Source organism: Crocuta crocuta, unplaced genomic scaffold, assembly GCF_008692635.1.
Source record: "Crocuta crocuta isolate KB4526 unplaced genomic scaffold, BGI_CrCroc_1.0 scaffold133, whole genome shotgun sequence".
NCBI lineage: Eukaryota > Metazoa > Chordata > Mammalia > Carnivora > Hyaenidae > Crocuta > Crocuta crocuta.
Genome location: NW_027529438.1, coordinates 4,748,784 through 4,764,164, shown reverse-complemented (window position 1 = coordinate 4,764,164; position 15,381 = coordinate 4,748,784). Strand labels below are relative to the sequence as shown.

The 15,381-nt window shown below is 45.8% G+C and overlaps 1 protein-coding gene across 1 annotated transcript in view; it reads right to left on the bottom strand.

The window, feature by feature from the left end:
- Positions 1–495: 495 nt before the first annotated feature.
- COPA (coat protein complex I subunit alpha) overlaps positions 496–15,381 on the bottom strand; it is a 45,490-nt gene continuing 30,604 nt past the window's right edge. Inside the window, exons 17-32 of the mRNA XM_077760120.1 lie at positions 10,597–10,759; positions 10,348–10,494; positions 8,713–8,902; positions 8,493–8,588; positions 6,923–7,011; positions 6,605–6,728; positions 5,281–5,370; positions 4,994–5,103; positions 4,535–4,612; positions 4,301–4,369; positions 3,571–3,707; positions 3,139–3,325; positions 2,946–3,056; positions 2,219–2,380; positions 1,401–1,595; positions 496–1,131 (exon numbers count right to left, since the gene is read on the bottom strand). Coding sequence (XP_077616246.1) covers positions 1,072–1,131; positions 1,401–1,595; positions 2,219–2,380; positions 2,946–3,056; positions 3,139–3,325; positions 3,571–3,707; positions 4,301–4,369; positions 4,535–4,612; positions 4,994–5,103; positions 5,281–5,370; positions 6,605–6,728; positions 6,923–7,011; positions 8,493–8,588; positions 8,713–8,902; positions 10,348–10,494; positions 10,597–10,759 — 2,008 coding nt within the window. The 3' untranslated portion in view covers positions 496–1,071. The remainder of the gene's footprint in view (positions 1,132–1,400; positions 1,596–2,218; positions 2,381–2,945; positions 3,057–3,138; positions 3,326–3,570; positions 3,708–4,300; positions 4,370–4,534; positions 4,613–4,993; positions 5,104–5,280; positions 5,371–6,604; positions 6,729–6,922; positions 7,012–8,492; positions 8,589–8,712; positions 8,903–10,347; positions 10,495–10,596; positions 10,760–15,381) is intronic.

The following is a 15,381-nucleotide window of genomic DNA, read 5'->3' as shown; positions in this document are numbered from 1 at the left end:
TGGTTATAACTAGCAAAAGGGGGAAGGTTGCTCTCAGTAACGCAACAGGGAAGCTACTTGCTTGCTATGTTCTCACAGTTTAATATATGCTATGAAAAATATGTTTTTTTTAAAAAGACAATGGCATTTATTACTTTTGTAATTTTAAAAAAAGGTATCGGGACACCTAGTGGCTCAGTCGGTTGAGCACCCAACTTTGGCTCAGGTCATGATCTCACAGCTCATGGGTTCAAGCCCCAGGTCGGGCTCTACACTGACAGCTTGGAGTCTGGAGGCTGCTTCAGATTCTCTGTCTCACTCTCTCAAAGATGACAGACAGACAGACAGACAGAGAAGTAGGTAGGTAGGTAGGTACGCAGGTAGATAAAAATAAAGTTTTCTTCAGTATCACTACCTCAAGGAGCTAGACACAAACACAGAAATATCTGCTTTGCTGGGGCAGCTACATAAAGTAGGAACATGAGAGTGTCCAGGAAACAAATGGAGCCACAAAGCTCTCAGAAATTTGCTTTATTAAATGTGAGAAACAAAACACAAGAACGAGGGCTATAAAGAACAAATCTAAAAACTGATGTGCATTCTCGGGAAACCAGTTTCTTCTCAGACTTTAAGGTTTCTGGGCACACAGAGGGCACCTGCCTGGGGGTTTACATGCCCAAGGAAAATGGGGGGATGGCTAAGAGTTTACTGTGGCTGAGTAAAAGGTACGATCTTATTTATCACATCCTGTTTCCTTCCAAAACAAAGATACAAAGGTGGTGGGGAGGCAAAAGATAAACACTGAAGGAATGCAGTAGGCAAATGTTCATCACGGAATTTTCATCCGTTCCGTGAGCGATCTAAGGTGGGTAGGTGATCACCACAACTATATTCACCTTGAGAAGATGACAAAGAGTCACATCTAGACATTTTGATTAGACAGGGAAGAAGAGAAAGGGACACTAGGTTTTAGGGCAGGAGAGCTCACTGACAATAATCTGAAGGGTAGTTGAGGAAGGAGGAGTTAGGATATAGAGACTGGCTCTCTAGAGGACAATAAGGTGATTGACCCTGCACACAGCGAAGGGAGCCTCAGCGGAACTGCAGAGGACTGATCCTTAAACCGATCACATCCTTGCCAATCTCTGTCACCTGTGGAAGAGGAAACAGGGAACAGTTAGGGATCGTGAGGCTGCAAAGCCCAGAAGGCTTATCCCCTCCACTCCTCAGCGAGCACAGCAGAGTATGTGGTTAACGTCTGTTACGGCTCAGCAAGCAGCAGTGGGGGAAGCTCTGGCTCTCTTCAGTACTGCTGCCTCAAGGAGCCAGAGGTAAACACAGAAGAAAAGAAGGACCAACATGCTTCTTGCTCTTCCCTCTTCCCTCATATCCTGGATGCCTTTCTAGAGGACAGTACTTACTGTAGTGACCTTGCAGACCTGACCCTTGAACTCAGGGGAATAGCAGGCCCCACTGAGCGGACATTTCTCTACTGGCTTCCCACGGTAGATGGGCCGGTAAGACGCAGCACAGATGTCGAAGGGGTTGTGCATGTCGTAACTGAGCTGGCAGGCGTCTGTGGGGTTCTTCTCACATGCAGACAGAATTTTGCGGGTCTAGGGGTGGGAAGGGGTACTTTATTTAAGAGGACTGAAAGCTGCACACCACAACTCACCACGGTTCAGTAGTTTGACTCGAGATGCCACTGTACCGAGGGAACAGAGAATGTGCTTCTGTGCAGGACACACGTGAAGGGGCCACAATCACCGTTTCTGCTGCATCAGGACTTCCCCTTCTCAGTACCAGAGTGGCTCCATGCATCTGGAACCACACTCCTCCACCACGCCTGAGGATTCAGGGCCAGGACTCAAAGGGTTAAAACTGGCTTCCACTGCCCAAGAGGAATGCCTTTAGAGACCCCAAGTAACAGGACCTGTGTGGGGAGAGTAGCAGCGGAGGAAACGGGCAGCAGAGCTCAGGGACAGAAGAGCGGAGCTCTTCCAGGTGGCGGGTTACTCTTACACCTGCGCCTTGTCCGAGGGAGTTACAGGTTCACTTTCCATGAACAAGAGGAGGCACTCATGCCACGAGGTAAAGAGAAGACGGCATTCTGTTGGCTCCTTCTGTTGAATGTTGTTATTCAGTGCTTTGTTCTAGAGACAAAGACCTTGGTCTCCTACTCCCTCCGTATGAGAGCCCATCTGGTTCCTTTATGCCTACAGGAGGAGTTCGCATCTACCTGTTGAGCCACCTCAGGCTTGGGCCCAAGTTCCAACAGGCGCCGAGCAAACGTGGCAGCTGTCTTGAAGTTCTTGAGCTTGAAGAAGAGGTTGAGGGCCGTGCGCAGCACCAGGATCATGTGCACAGGCTGCAGGTTGGAGTGGGTGAAATAGGCTGCCATCTGGCGGATAGAGAGGGGGACACATGCCAGGCTGATGCTACAGCAGACATAGGTCACTTATAAGCTGCTGCACACACATTAAACACAACACAACATGAACAAAACCAGGGCTGACTATAAGGCAGACTGATCTTCTGCCTCCTGGGTATGAAGGACTGATGGAATGAAGAAGCAGAGAAAAACATACCCTCTCCTCAGAGAAGTAGGCCCACACTTCTCTTACTCCCCAGACTGAAACGTGGGTTTAGAATGCAAGAATTCAGGGGCACCTGGGTGGCTCAGTCGGTTAAGCATCCGACTTCGGCTCAGGTCATGATCTCACAGTTCGTGGGTTCGAGCCCTGCGTTGGGCTCTATGCTGACAGCCAGCTCAGAGCCTGGAGCCTGTTTCAGATTCTGTGCCTCCCTCTCTCTCTGACCCTCCCCTGCTCATGCTCTCTCTCTCTCCAGAAATAAATAAAACATTAAAAAATTAAAAAAACAAAACAAAACAATGCAAGAATTCAGACCTAATGGAGGGTGAAGGTGAGACCTCTCTGCACTGCGCAGAAGCCTAGAGATCGTACCTCACAGATGCGCTTCTGCTGTTCCAGAGTCTCTTTGGGCAGCTTCTTCCTTTCTATCTCCATGGACAAGCCCACAATGTACTCACGGCAAATGGTGATAAGCTGCTGGGCCTGGAAAGAGGGGCAAGGCAAGGTCACGGTACAGAGGCAAGAGCGTGCGGGTGCCCAGGACTAGGGTGGCTCCCCCTCCTACCTCTGCAATCTCCTGCTTATTGTCCACAACGAGAAGGGGCACGCTGAGTAAAATGGAGCGGAACTTTTCCACAGCCTCCTCAAACTTGCCCACTGTGGTGAGTTGGTAGCACAGCTGCAGCCGCTGGATAAGGTCATTAAGCTTCAGGCCCACAGCCGGTACACCATTCTTCAGCCCTGCATCCTTCCTGGAGAAGAAAGTTTGGAAAGTAGGAAGAAGAAGGGATAATCTGGAATCCACCAGACTCTAAGGGGGAAACGGGTAGGGGACCTTCATGAAGATGTATAAACCAAACCTCACGGAGTGTCAGCCACAAAGTTCTTTCCTACTAGGAAACCTCCCCTCTGGATGACCGTTAACTGTCCCTCAGGCCATCATCTGAATATCCACCCCAAGCTGGAAGAGACAGAAGCCAGGAGCAAGGGGCCTTACCAATTGCGATGAGGGTAGCCATACATGGAGGGCAGGCAGGGCAGAGCCTGATAGGTGGTGCGGCCTCGGGCGTAGGTCTGTAGGAATAGTTGCTTGTAGGGTCCAAACTGGGTCACCCCCACCTGGTCGTGAAGTAGCTAGAATATAAGAGGAAAGAAATATAAAAATTGTGATCCTGTCGCTTCAAAACTAACTGACCCAAAACTAGCTGACCTTGGGCAAGGTGCTTAACTTCTCTTTACTTGTTTCATCAGTAAATTATACTTAATTATAGGGCCCACCTCATGTAATAATACCTATAAAGCATTCGGGATAGTGCCTGACACACAGTGTGTCAATGTTAGCGGTTGTTGCATTTATAACTACGGTGGTCGCTGTCGTTGCTATCATAACATTAATAAGATATTGTAACATACCTGCGCCTGAGGGGGCGCCAACTTACTGATGTGAGCCAGAAAGCAGATTATAAATGGGTGGGAGTTGGCTAGAAGGATGCACCTGAAGAGATTACTAAGCAGGTAGAACGTGGGCGCCTGGGTGGCTCAGTCAGTTAAGGGAGTAGGAGAAAGGCCTTGCCTTTCCTTAGGCAAGACCAGGGTTTCCACAATAAATACACACCTCTGCCCTCATGGGTAGGTTAATTTCCATTTGGCTAAGAGGAGTCAACCATCTTACTGGGGACCCCAGGAGAGGAACACTCCGCAAAAGGCAACGTTACTCTAAGACTTACCCGCATGGCTGTTTCAAAAGAGCCTGCCAGGATGTGATCAACTGGAAGCTGAGAGTTATTGCACCAGATCTAACAAGAAACAGAAAACCCAAGCAAGTGAAACTTAGCCCCTTCTCTTCCCAAACTACCCTACCCTGTATCTAGACCAGAGGAGTAGCCATGTTCTTTACACAGGAGTACAGTTTAGCCACCTCAGAAACATCCATGCCCACAGGACTGTGCTCCCCTGCTCACCTGAGCTGGGCTGGTTCCCTTGGTGGGAGGCACAAAGAACCCATCTTCAGCGCCCCCAGCTGCCCCAGGGGGTATATCCTAAAAACAAAACATCAGTCATTTTATAAGCCATTCAAGCACTTTGTTCTGATAAATCTAAACACAGTCCTTGACCTGTTCCCAGCCTCGACTGGGGAGGAAGGGGGCGTGCTTGTGGGAGAAGACCCTTGAAACAGAAGCAGCTTCACCAATAAATTGCAAAAGGAGAAACCAAAAGCTCCAAATCAGACAACAAAGCTTGCCGCCTTTTCCTAAGCTGCTGTTGGTACAACCTGACCATCTGATGGGAGACAAGTATCCCATCAGGAGGATCTAGACCCCCTTCCTTTTGGGAGCGTCAGGATGGGTGGGGGGCAAAGGGCCACCGGCTTTCACAGGGAGGCTCAGAGGGAGCCTTCCCAGGGCAAGAACTCCACATACCAGCTCCGGAGGGAGCTCCAGGTCCTCTTCCACATCCCAGCCGCCTCCTTCTTCCTGTCCTCTGCCAAGAGCGTCATCCCCCAGACCTTCCGTAGCCTCCACAAACCCATCTGTAAGGAAAATCAAGGCTCAAAGTGGATTTGCAGAGTGACAGAATCTTAGCCCAAAAAAAGCACAATGCTGGGACCCATGCTGGTCCCGTGGTCTGGAAGCCTGCAGAACTGGCCATGGCCCGGCCCCCACCCAGGCCCCCAGCCCTGCCGGGAGACTCCCAGAAGAACTCTTACCTTCATCCAGCTGCAGCTCCGCATCCTCTCCCCAGCCCTCGGCACCAACAGCATCAATGTCGATATCAGCGGCCAGCGCCCCTCCCTTGCCTACAGAGAGAGCACAAAGGAGTTGGGGACAGCCAGGCAAGTCTGAGATCTGGCCTCTTCTGCGAGCAAGCTGCATCCTTACCAAAGCAGATGCCAAGCCCCGGTCCACTTAACGTTTTTATTATTTATTTTTGTGGTACAGATACAATGTACCTTGCAGTAGGTTTCAAAGAGAGAGGAAATAAAGAGAGATGGAAACAACTGGCCTTCCTGACACCAAAAACTACCTCTTAAACCATTTTTTACTTAGCAACTCTTAGAGTCTCCTGTGGAGACCTCTAAGTTACTGCCACTACAGCGTGTGCAGGGCACAGGGACACAGGGTAGGTGAGAGGCAGAGGAGAGAGGAAGCCTGGGCACAAAATGGCCTGGGGTCCATCTAGGCTCTCAGCCAGGAAAAATAAGCCAGCAAACATCAAAAACACAGGAGCAGGTAAGGGCGGGAGTGGTGGAGGGTGGTAACGCACATCTGCTAATGCACACAGGACAGAGTCTGAGGTCGCTGCGTTGATGCCTTAAGACTGTCCGTCATGAATGATGAAATGCTGAACAGGACGGATTACACATATGGTAAAACCTGAGAAAATGTACCTAAATGGTCAAAGTGGCTGTCAGAGGCCTGGACTAAGACAACTCTCTTTTCTCCCTAATTCTATCGATCTCATATACATTTATTTGATTTTTAAAAGATGAAAGGCCTGGGTGGCTTAGTTGGATAAGCTCAGGTCTTGATCTCAGTGTTGTGAGTTCAAGCCCCACATTAAGTTTGACGCTGGGTATGGAGCTCTCTCTCTCTCCTTAGCTACGTACTAATACATACATCTGTATATATATACACGGGGTGCTTAGGTGGCTCAGTTGATTAAGCATCCAATTCTTGATTTCAGCTCAGGTCATGATCTCATGGTTCCTGAGTTCAAGCCCCAAGTCAGGCTCTGTGCTGACAGCATGGAGACTGCTTGGGATTCTCTGTCTCTCTCTCTCTCTGCCCTTCCCTTGCACTCTCTCTCTCTCTCTCACTCACTCCTTCTGTCTCTCTCTCTCTCTCTTTCTCCCTCCCTCCCACCAAAAGAAACAAACATTAAAAAACAAATGTACCACAGCAGACTGGCATGTCAGTGCTCCATGATGCTCACACAGAGGAGAGGACAAAGAGCTGAGAGTACTCTGTAGGACAGCTCTTCACAAAAAAACTAACGACAACAAAAACACTACAGGAGGGGTGAGCACTTACCCTTGCTGGCAATGGAGCCTTCAAAGAAGCCTTTGGATACAGTCAATAAGGGCCAATTGGTATCCAGTGGCATGATAGGTGCAGGTGGCTGGAGCAGCTTGGCATTGGGGTCAATGTCTGGGATCTGAAAGGCAGAGGAAAGTTAAAAGCAAACAGTGCTCAGGAATCATGTAGGGAAGTTTTCAGAGCCTCCTTTGACCTCATTTATTTCTCTGCTTTTCCTGGTAACCAGATGGGAGAGTGACATTTGTAGATTTAACTGTCCCCCGATCTCAGAGTTAATTCTGTAATCAGACACTCATGTAAATAAAAACTCACTGTCTCCTTCTCTGGGTCAAATGTCTCCTTCAGGCTCTCAGCTTCTTCATCTAAGCCATGAGTAGCAGCTGTGAGATAGGCCAGTGACTCTGTAAAGAAAACAGACCTTGTGGCAGAGAGCCTCCAAGTTGGCCCCCAGCGGTCCCTGCCTCCTAGTGTGCAAGTCTGTGCACAATCCCCACCCCCAAAGTGTGGAATGCACTGCTGATTGCTTCTAATGAACAGGACATGGCGGAAGTCGTTCAGAGATGAGGACAAAAAGAGCGTGGCCTGCACCTGGCTGCCGCCGCCTGCCCTAAGGGACACCAGCTGCCCTGAGGGATGCCCCACGGCCTGCACCTGGACACCCTGCCTGCCCTGAGGGACACTCTGCCTGCCCTGAGGCACACCCCGGGGCCTGCACCTGAACGCCTGCCCTGAGGGTCGCCAGCTGCCATGCTGTAAACTGCCCTATGGAGATGCCTACGTGGCAGAAAGTTGCCATTTCCCAGCCAACAGCCCACAAGGACCGGAGGACTGTCTGCAGCCATGCGGTGAGCGTGGGAAGGGACCCTCCCCACGCAGGCCTGGAGACATATGTATCTTGGCCAACACCCTGACTGCAGCCTCCTGAGAGAGTGAGCCAGAGGGGCCCAGTTAGCCTGTGCTGTAAACCAAGGGTGTCAGCATTTGTTGTTTGAAACGGCTTAGCTTTCAGGTGACCCACTACACAGCAGTAGGGAACTGATATCGTAGCTTATCCTTCAGCTATATCATCAATGTGGACAAGAAGCTTGGAATCATCCCTGACTCTGATGCTCACATCCCATACCCAGCCCTTCAATAAATCACTCTGCTTCCACCTTTACAAGATCTGCCGAGTCTGACCCCTTCACTCATCAGCACTTCGTCCAAACCACATCTTCTACCTTTCTTGTTTCCTAGAGTATCTCGAACTCTAGTGTTGTGCTTGGTACACAGTGGGTTCTCAGGAAATAGCCTTTGAATATATAAACAAATAAATAAGAGGGTGCCTGGGGGGCTCAGTCAGTTGAGCATCCGACTCTTGGTTCCAGCTCAGGTCGTGACCTCAGTTCATGGATTCGACGCTAACAGCACAGTCTGCTTGGGATTCTCAATCTCTCCCTCTCTCTCTCTCTGCCCTTCCCGATTCGTGTACACACGCACATGCTCCCTCTCTCAAAATAAACACATAAACTTAAAAACAAAAAAATAACAAACAAGTGAGTAAAACCTCCAGACTTGAAGTAAAAAAAAAAAAAATTCTAATCACCTCCAACAACTATATTTACTAGGGTATCAACTTCAGGACCTTTTAAAACCTCCTAGCCTCCTAGTTTCTCCATAACTACTACTGCTTTCCTAAGAGTGCTTGGCTAAATTGAATATTCCGGCTGCATCTCCACTTGGCTCTGAGGCATGTCTTCTGAGCATGGCAGGAGCATGCTGTCTCTTCTGAACAGTGCACAGCAAAGGGAAATAGCTCCCCACGATACACGGGTAACTCACCATGAAGAGGAAATACCTTCTAAGCCCCAAAGGAGCTGGAGAGCCCTGCGTGTTTACTTACTCTGCCCACAGTTCTTCAGGATCCGCACCCGCTCAGACACGTCACCCAGGTAGAGTGCATTCTGATAATGGCCACTCATATCCTTTCGGATCTCAGCTGCATCAAGTCAGTAAGATACCAGGTTAGGTCTTCTTTCTTAAGTTCCCTCTCTCCTCCCTTCTATTTGCCTCCATCTTCCCTCAAGGACCCCACCCCCAACCCTTAGCTTCTGGGGGCTCACCAATCTTCATCATCTTGCGAAGTTTCTCTAGGTTGCCAGTGATAAGGTACAAGAAAGAAAGTTTGTCAAAGTTTTTGGTGCGCTGATAACACATTTCCACAATCTGGTGGTTCCCCTGTAGCAAGGCCACTTCTCCCAGTTTTTCCCAGCAGTTCTTGTCATCCAGTGCTTTGGCTGCTTCCAGAGCAATCTAAAGAACCCCCAGGGTCCGAGTTAACAGGGTGGTGGGTACTGTGACTCAAAACCAGGGACTATGGTCAAAGAATCTGCCTCCATATAAATCTCACATAGACTCTCCTCTATGCTTGCAATCATGCCTACCATTCAGTCTAATTTTACCGAAAATCCTATCACCAAACAGGATCCCTTCGGCTCCACGGAAAGAAGAATCATATCACACTATCCCCCTCCTCAGAAATTTACTTTTACAACAAAATCATCTCCTAGTAGTTGCTCATTCCATAGGGTCAGTTCTTGCTTAGCTACCTTATTTTCTACTTGCTAAGTCTGAAGATCTACAGGAGCTTTAGAAAAGATAATAATAAGGAAGTTCAGAGCCAGAAAGTCAATTTACCTAAGCCATCTCTCCATTTAAAAATAATACCTGTACCTCTAGGTCCCAATATTTCCTAAGTACCTCTTCATCTGAGCAGCCAATCAGCAAGTAAGAGGTGAAGGAAATAATGAGACCTTTCAGATTCCTTGCCATGTTGCTCCTATGCTAGAGGTTAATGGATTCAGAATAACGGACCATGACGACAGTAGCAGTGCAGTGGCAGAAGCAGGGACAGCAAGTAGCAGAGATGGGCAGGCAACAACAGGAAGACAGCTCTACCAAACCACTAGGAAAATCTCACATTCCATCCTACTCGCTCAAGGAGCAAGCCCAACCCTCCTCCACTGTTGGTGGGAATGTAAACGGGTGCGGCCCCTCTGGAAAACAGTGTGGAGGTTCCTCAAAAAATTAACATTAGAACTCCCCTATGACCCAGCAATAGCACTGCTAGGAATTGACCGAAGGGATACAGAAGTGCTGATGCATAGGAGCACATGTACCCCAGTGTTCATAGCAGCTCTCTCAACAATAGCCAAAACATGGAAAGAGCCTAAGTGTCCATCAACTGACAAATGAATCAGGAAGATGTGGTTTATCTATACGATGGAATACTACATGGCAATGAGAAAGAATGAAATCTGGCCATGTGTAGCAACATGGATGGAACTTGAGGGTGTTCTGCTGAGCGAAACAAGTCAGGCAGAAAAGGACAAATATCATATGTTTGCACATGTAGGTGGATTAGGAGGAACTTAATGGAGGGGTGACCATGGGGGAGAAGAAGGGAGAAAATAGTTGGGGAGTGGGAGGGAGGCAAACCATGAGAGACTCTTGAATGCTGAGAACAAACTGAGGGCTGATGGGGGTGGGGGAGAAAGGAAGGGGGGTGACGGGCATGAAGGAGGGCACCACTTATTAGGATGAGCACTGGGTATTATATGGAAACCAACTTGACAATAAACTGTTTTAAAAAAAAAAAAAGAAGAAGAAGCAAGCCCAGAATATGCCTTCACAGTGCAGCCTGAACCCTCTCACCTTCTCTGCAGTGACACGGGGCTTAGGAGCCCATCCCCCCTTACCTCAATGTTCCCACACTCCAGTGCCAGGCTAAAGCGAGTTTTCTCGTCCTTGACGAAATGCAATGCCACCTCAGGGTAGCCCTTCTTCTGGAGGTAAGCGATGATAGACTGGCCGACTAGTTTGGCGTTCCTCACCATGTGCAGCACCTAGACGTGAGGTGTGGGTGCGGCAGGGCGGGGGTGAGAGATCACTCAGGGAAAAAGCAGTGCTCCCTTCGCACACCCCTAGCGGGCCCTCTCGTTTCGTACCTCATCATATTTTCTGTTGATCAGGGCCAGCTTGAACTTGAACTCCGTGGGATCAATGGTGAGCACCCGAGGACGACACTCCCTATCCAGGCAATACACATTGTTGCCCTTCACCCGCGTGACATAGATGGGTAAGTCCAGAGTTCGGATGATCCCGTAGTCCCTGCAAACGGGAGTTAGGGGACACAACTTTCAGCAAGTGAGGGGAGAAATCTAGTCTGGAAGGACATGGAACCAGCCTAGGACATGACTTTGGATCTTTTCACTGCTCTTTCTCCAAGTGCCATTTGCACAATGGTATAGACGGGAAGTGGTTCAAAAATGAGCAGAGCTAAACGCCACATTTAGTGATTTTATTCTTCTGTATAAATCAGGAAAAGACAGGGTGGATGGTATGATCTTTCCTCATAAGCTGTTACCCTCATATGGTTACAGGAATCAGGCCTAAAAGTTAAATCTTAAGTTCTGATATAGAATCACTGGGCCACTATGGACCGTTTAAATCTTTCCTTCCAGCTATAGGTGAAAGGAGAAGAGAGGGAGATACGAAGTTCTGACAAAGAAATGGTAAAAAGCAAAAATAATTTTAAACTGAACAAAAATTAAAAATTTATAATCTAGGGCATTAAGTGCATATACTGTATTAGAAACAACACTGAAAACTAATGAGCTCTATATGCATATATTAAAAAATTAATAAACATAAAATACAATAAAAATAAGAAACCAACTCAAAACTTTGTTCCTTTAAAAGTTAAACCAAAGAACATACTTAGAAAAAATAATGAAACCAATCATAAAATTAAGAAATAGAAAATAAAAACAAAATACATAAGTTAAATAAAGGCAAAAGCTAAATAAAATTCATAAATCTCTTGTGAATCATAAAGAAGATGTGGTTTACATATACAATGGAATATGACTTGACAGTGAGAAAGAATGAAATCATGCCATTTGCAGCAACATGGATGGAACTGGAAGGTATCATGCTGAGTAAAATAAGTCAGAGGACGAAAGATATCGTATGCTTTCACTCTAAGGTGGATCTTGAGAAACTTAACAGAAGACCAAAGGGAAAAGGAAGGGGGAAAAATAGGTACAAACAGAGACGGAGGGAGGCAAACTATAAGAGACTCTTAAATACAGAGAACAAATTGAGGGCTGATGGTGGGGGAGGGGGAAATGGGGGACGGACATCGAGGAGGGCACTTGTTGGGATGAGCACTGGGTGTTGTATGTAAGCGATGAACCACAGGAATCTACCCCAAAAACCAAGCACACACTTTGCACACTGTATGTTAGCCAACTTGACAATGAGTTATATATTAAAAAAAATTAAAATATAAACCTTTTGTGAGTCTAATTAAGAAGAAAAGATAAAATGGCCAAAATAGGAATGAAAAACGGGATATTCTTATAGCTCCTGCAGATGAAGATAGGCATAAACTTTTTTAAATGATCTAAATCCAAGAAAAGTAAAATTACCAAAACTGACTAAAAAGAAATAGAAAACCCCTACAGTCCTATAATTGTTACACAAGATTAAATGAATCACAAAAAATCCTCCTATAAAAGAAAGGCCTGGATTACTTCACTGGCTAATTCAACCCAATATTCCAAGAAGAATTAAACCCGATCTTATTACAAACTCACTATGAGAACAAAAGAAGGCATATTATTTTCCTTATTTTATGAAATTAGCACAACCTCAATACCAAAACCTGACAAAGACAGAAAGAAAAAGGGAAGTCATAGCCCAATCTCACTTATATCTACATGGATGCAAAAATTCAAAACAAAATATTAGCAAACTAAAACCAGCAATATCAGAAGAGAGTAAAATATCATAACCAAGTTAGATCTGTATCAAGAATACAATGGTGGTCTCATATTTTTAAAAAATGAATTTAATTCACTACACTAATCAACAAAAGGAGAAAAATCATGACTAATGGTATATGCAATAAAAAAAAATTTGTCTACTGAATTTAGCATTTATCTGAGATACAGCAAAGACAGACATTCCTTAATAAATAAAAGCGATCTCTAAAGAAATCTACAGCAAGCTGACATAATGCCAAACACTGAAAGCGCACCCTTTAAATTGGGAAAAAGACAAAAAAGTCTGCTATCACCATGTTTATTCAACACTATGTTGTAGACCCTAGTCAGTGCAGTAAGACAAGAAAAATACATGAAAGTTATAAGAAGAAACAAACTGTCAATTACCCACAGACACTATGATTTATGAAAAGAAGATAAATAAATTAATGGAAATAACAAAGGTCTAACAAGATCTCTGAAATAAAATCAATTTAGAAACTTAGTTATATTTCTAAATACCATCAAAAATTAGAAAACTAAATTTTTAAACAGACAGTATCTGTTTAAAAATTTATTTAATGTTTATTTTTTGAGAGAGAGAGAGAAAGAGAGAGAGAGAGAGGAACAGAGTGCAAGGGAGGGGCAGAGAGATAGGGAGACACAGCATTCAAAGCAGGCTCCAGGCTCTGAACTGTCAGCACAGAGCCCAACGTGGGGCTCGAACGCATGAACCATGTGAGATCATGACCTGAGTTGAAGTCGGATACTCAACCAACTGAGCCACCCGGGTGCCCCATAACCATTTACAAATAGCACTGAAAACTGCCAAGAGCCTAAGAATACTCTAACTAAAGAAATGCAAGATCCTTATGGAAAAAATTCTAAAAACTTCCTTGAAAGATGTTCTGGAAAACCTAAATAATTAAAAAAAAATTTTTTTAAGTTTATTTATTTATGTTGAATGACAGAGTGTGTGCAGGAAGGACGGGGAGAGAGGGAGAGAATTCCAAGAGGCATCCACACCGTCAGTATGAGGTGCCAGATGCGGGCTTGACCTCGAACCAGTGAGGTCACGACCTGAGCCGAAACTAAGAGTCGAGAGTCCTGCCCTGGGCTCTGTGCTGGCAGCATGGAGTGTGCTTAGGATTCTCTCTCTCGGACCCTCTCTCTCAAAATAAATTAAAAAAACATTTAAAAAGAGTTGGATGCTTCACCAACTGAGCTACCCAGATACCCCAATATGCTTTTTTTTTTAAAGGGAGAAGAGTGCTTGAGCAGGGAAGAGGGGCAAAGGGAGAGAGAGAGAGAGAGACAAATTCTCAAGTGATCTCCGCACTCAGCGTGGAGCCTGATATGGGGCTTAATCCCACAACCCTCAGATCATGTCCTGAGTTGAAATTAAGAGTTGGAGGCTCAGTCAACTGAGCCACCCAGGACCCCACCCCCCAGAAGACCTAAATAAATGAAGAGTTACTACGCTACGTTCACAGATGAGGAAATTTATTATGGCAAAGATATCAATAACGTCCAAAAGGGTAAACATCCTCAATGCAATCCCAACTGAAATCACAATAGGGCTCTTTCTGTTTACTTTGCATGGAATTTCACAAGCTGACTTTAAAATTTATACTTTAAGGCAAAAAAATTTTTGGCAATTTGCCTTTTCAAGGCAAAATTAATTAGAAAATACCCTGTAATTTTAAAAAACAATAAAAGCGGGAGAGATCTGAGGATCTGCGTTAGCAGGTGGGAAGACCCCCTAGAGCCATAATACTTATGATGGAATGAGAGCAGAGATCAACGTGCACCACAGAAATCAGGTCCTTGCATTTCTGTAAACATGTCCTTGTGTGACCCAGAAGGTACTGTGGAACTAGGGAGAAAGGCTGGGCTTTATCAGTAGATGATGCTGGGACAGCTGAGTGTCCTATGACTGAGGCCCTGCCCTCACACCACACACAAAAACCAACTTCAGGCAGATCACAGCCCTAGATACAGAAAACAAAAGTACAGGGGCACCTGGGTGGCTCAGGTCATGATCTCATAGTTCATGAACTCAAGCCCCACATGGGGCTCTGCACTGACAAGTATGGATTTTGCTTTGGGTTCTCTCTCTCTCCCTCTCTCTCTGTTCCTCCCCCACTTGTGTGCTCTCACGTACACACACACGCACTGTCTCTCAAAATAAATAAATAAACTTCAAAGAAAAAAAGTAAAAAGGGAATAAAGTTCTTACAATAAAATATAAGAGGCGTGTCTGGGTGGCTCAGCTGGTTAAGCGTTCAACTCTTGATTTCCGCTTAGGTCATGATCTCATGGTCGTTAGACCAAGCCCCATGCCCAGCTCAGCATGGAGCTCCACAATGAGCCTGCTTAGGCTTCTCTCTCTCCTTTTCCATTTGCCCCTCCCCCTTCATGCTCTCTCCACCCCCCCACCCAAAATAAATAAACAACAACAAAAAGTTTCTACAAGAAAATACAAAAGAATGCCTTTATAGGCTTGGAGTCAGTAAAGATTTCTCAAGTAACATACAAAACCCAATATCCATAATAGGTTAGATTCATAAATTCAACTATATTAAAATAACAACATCTGTTCACTAAAGAATAGGATATCATAGAATCAGAAAACAAGCTACAGAATGGAAAGAGACTAATATTAAGATTTATAACATGTAACCCAGACAAAGGACTGACACTCAAATATATGAAAAACTCCTAAAATTAACAAGGACAACTCATTAAAAAAACAGATAAAAGGCCTAAACAGAATGCACAGAAAAGGGAATCCTGATGGGTGGTCAACTGAAAAGCTGCTCACTCTCACTGGGAACCAGAAGGTGGCAAAGCTAAATGACAACGAGCTGCCATTACAAATCCACCAGATAGACAAAAGTCAGTCTGACAAAGCCCAGTGTTGGCCAGGATGACAAGCCAGGAAGCTTGGATACAATGCTGGTG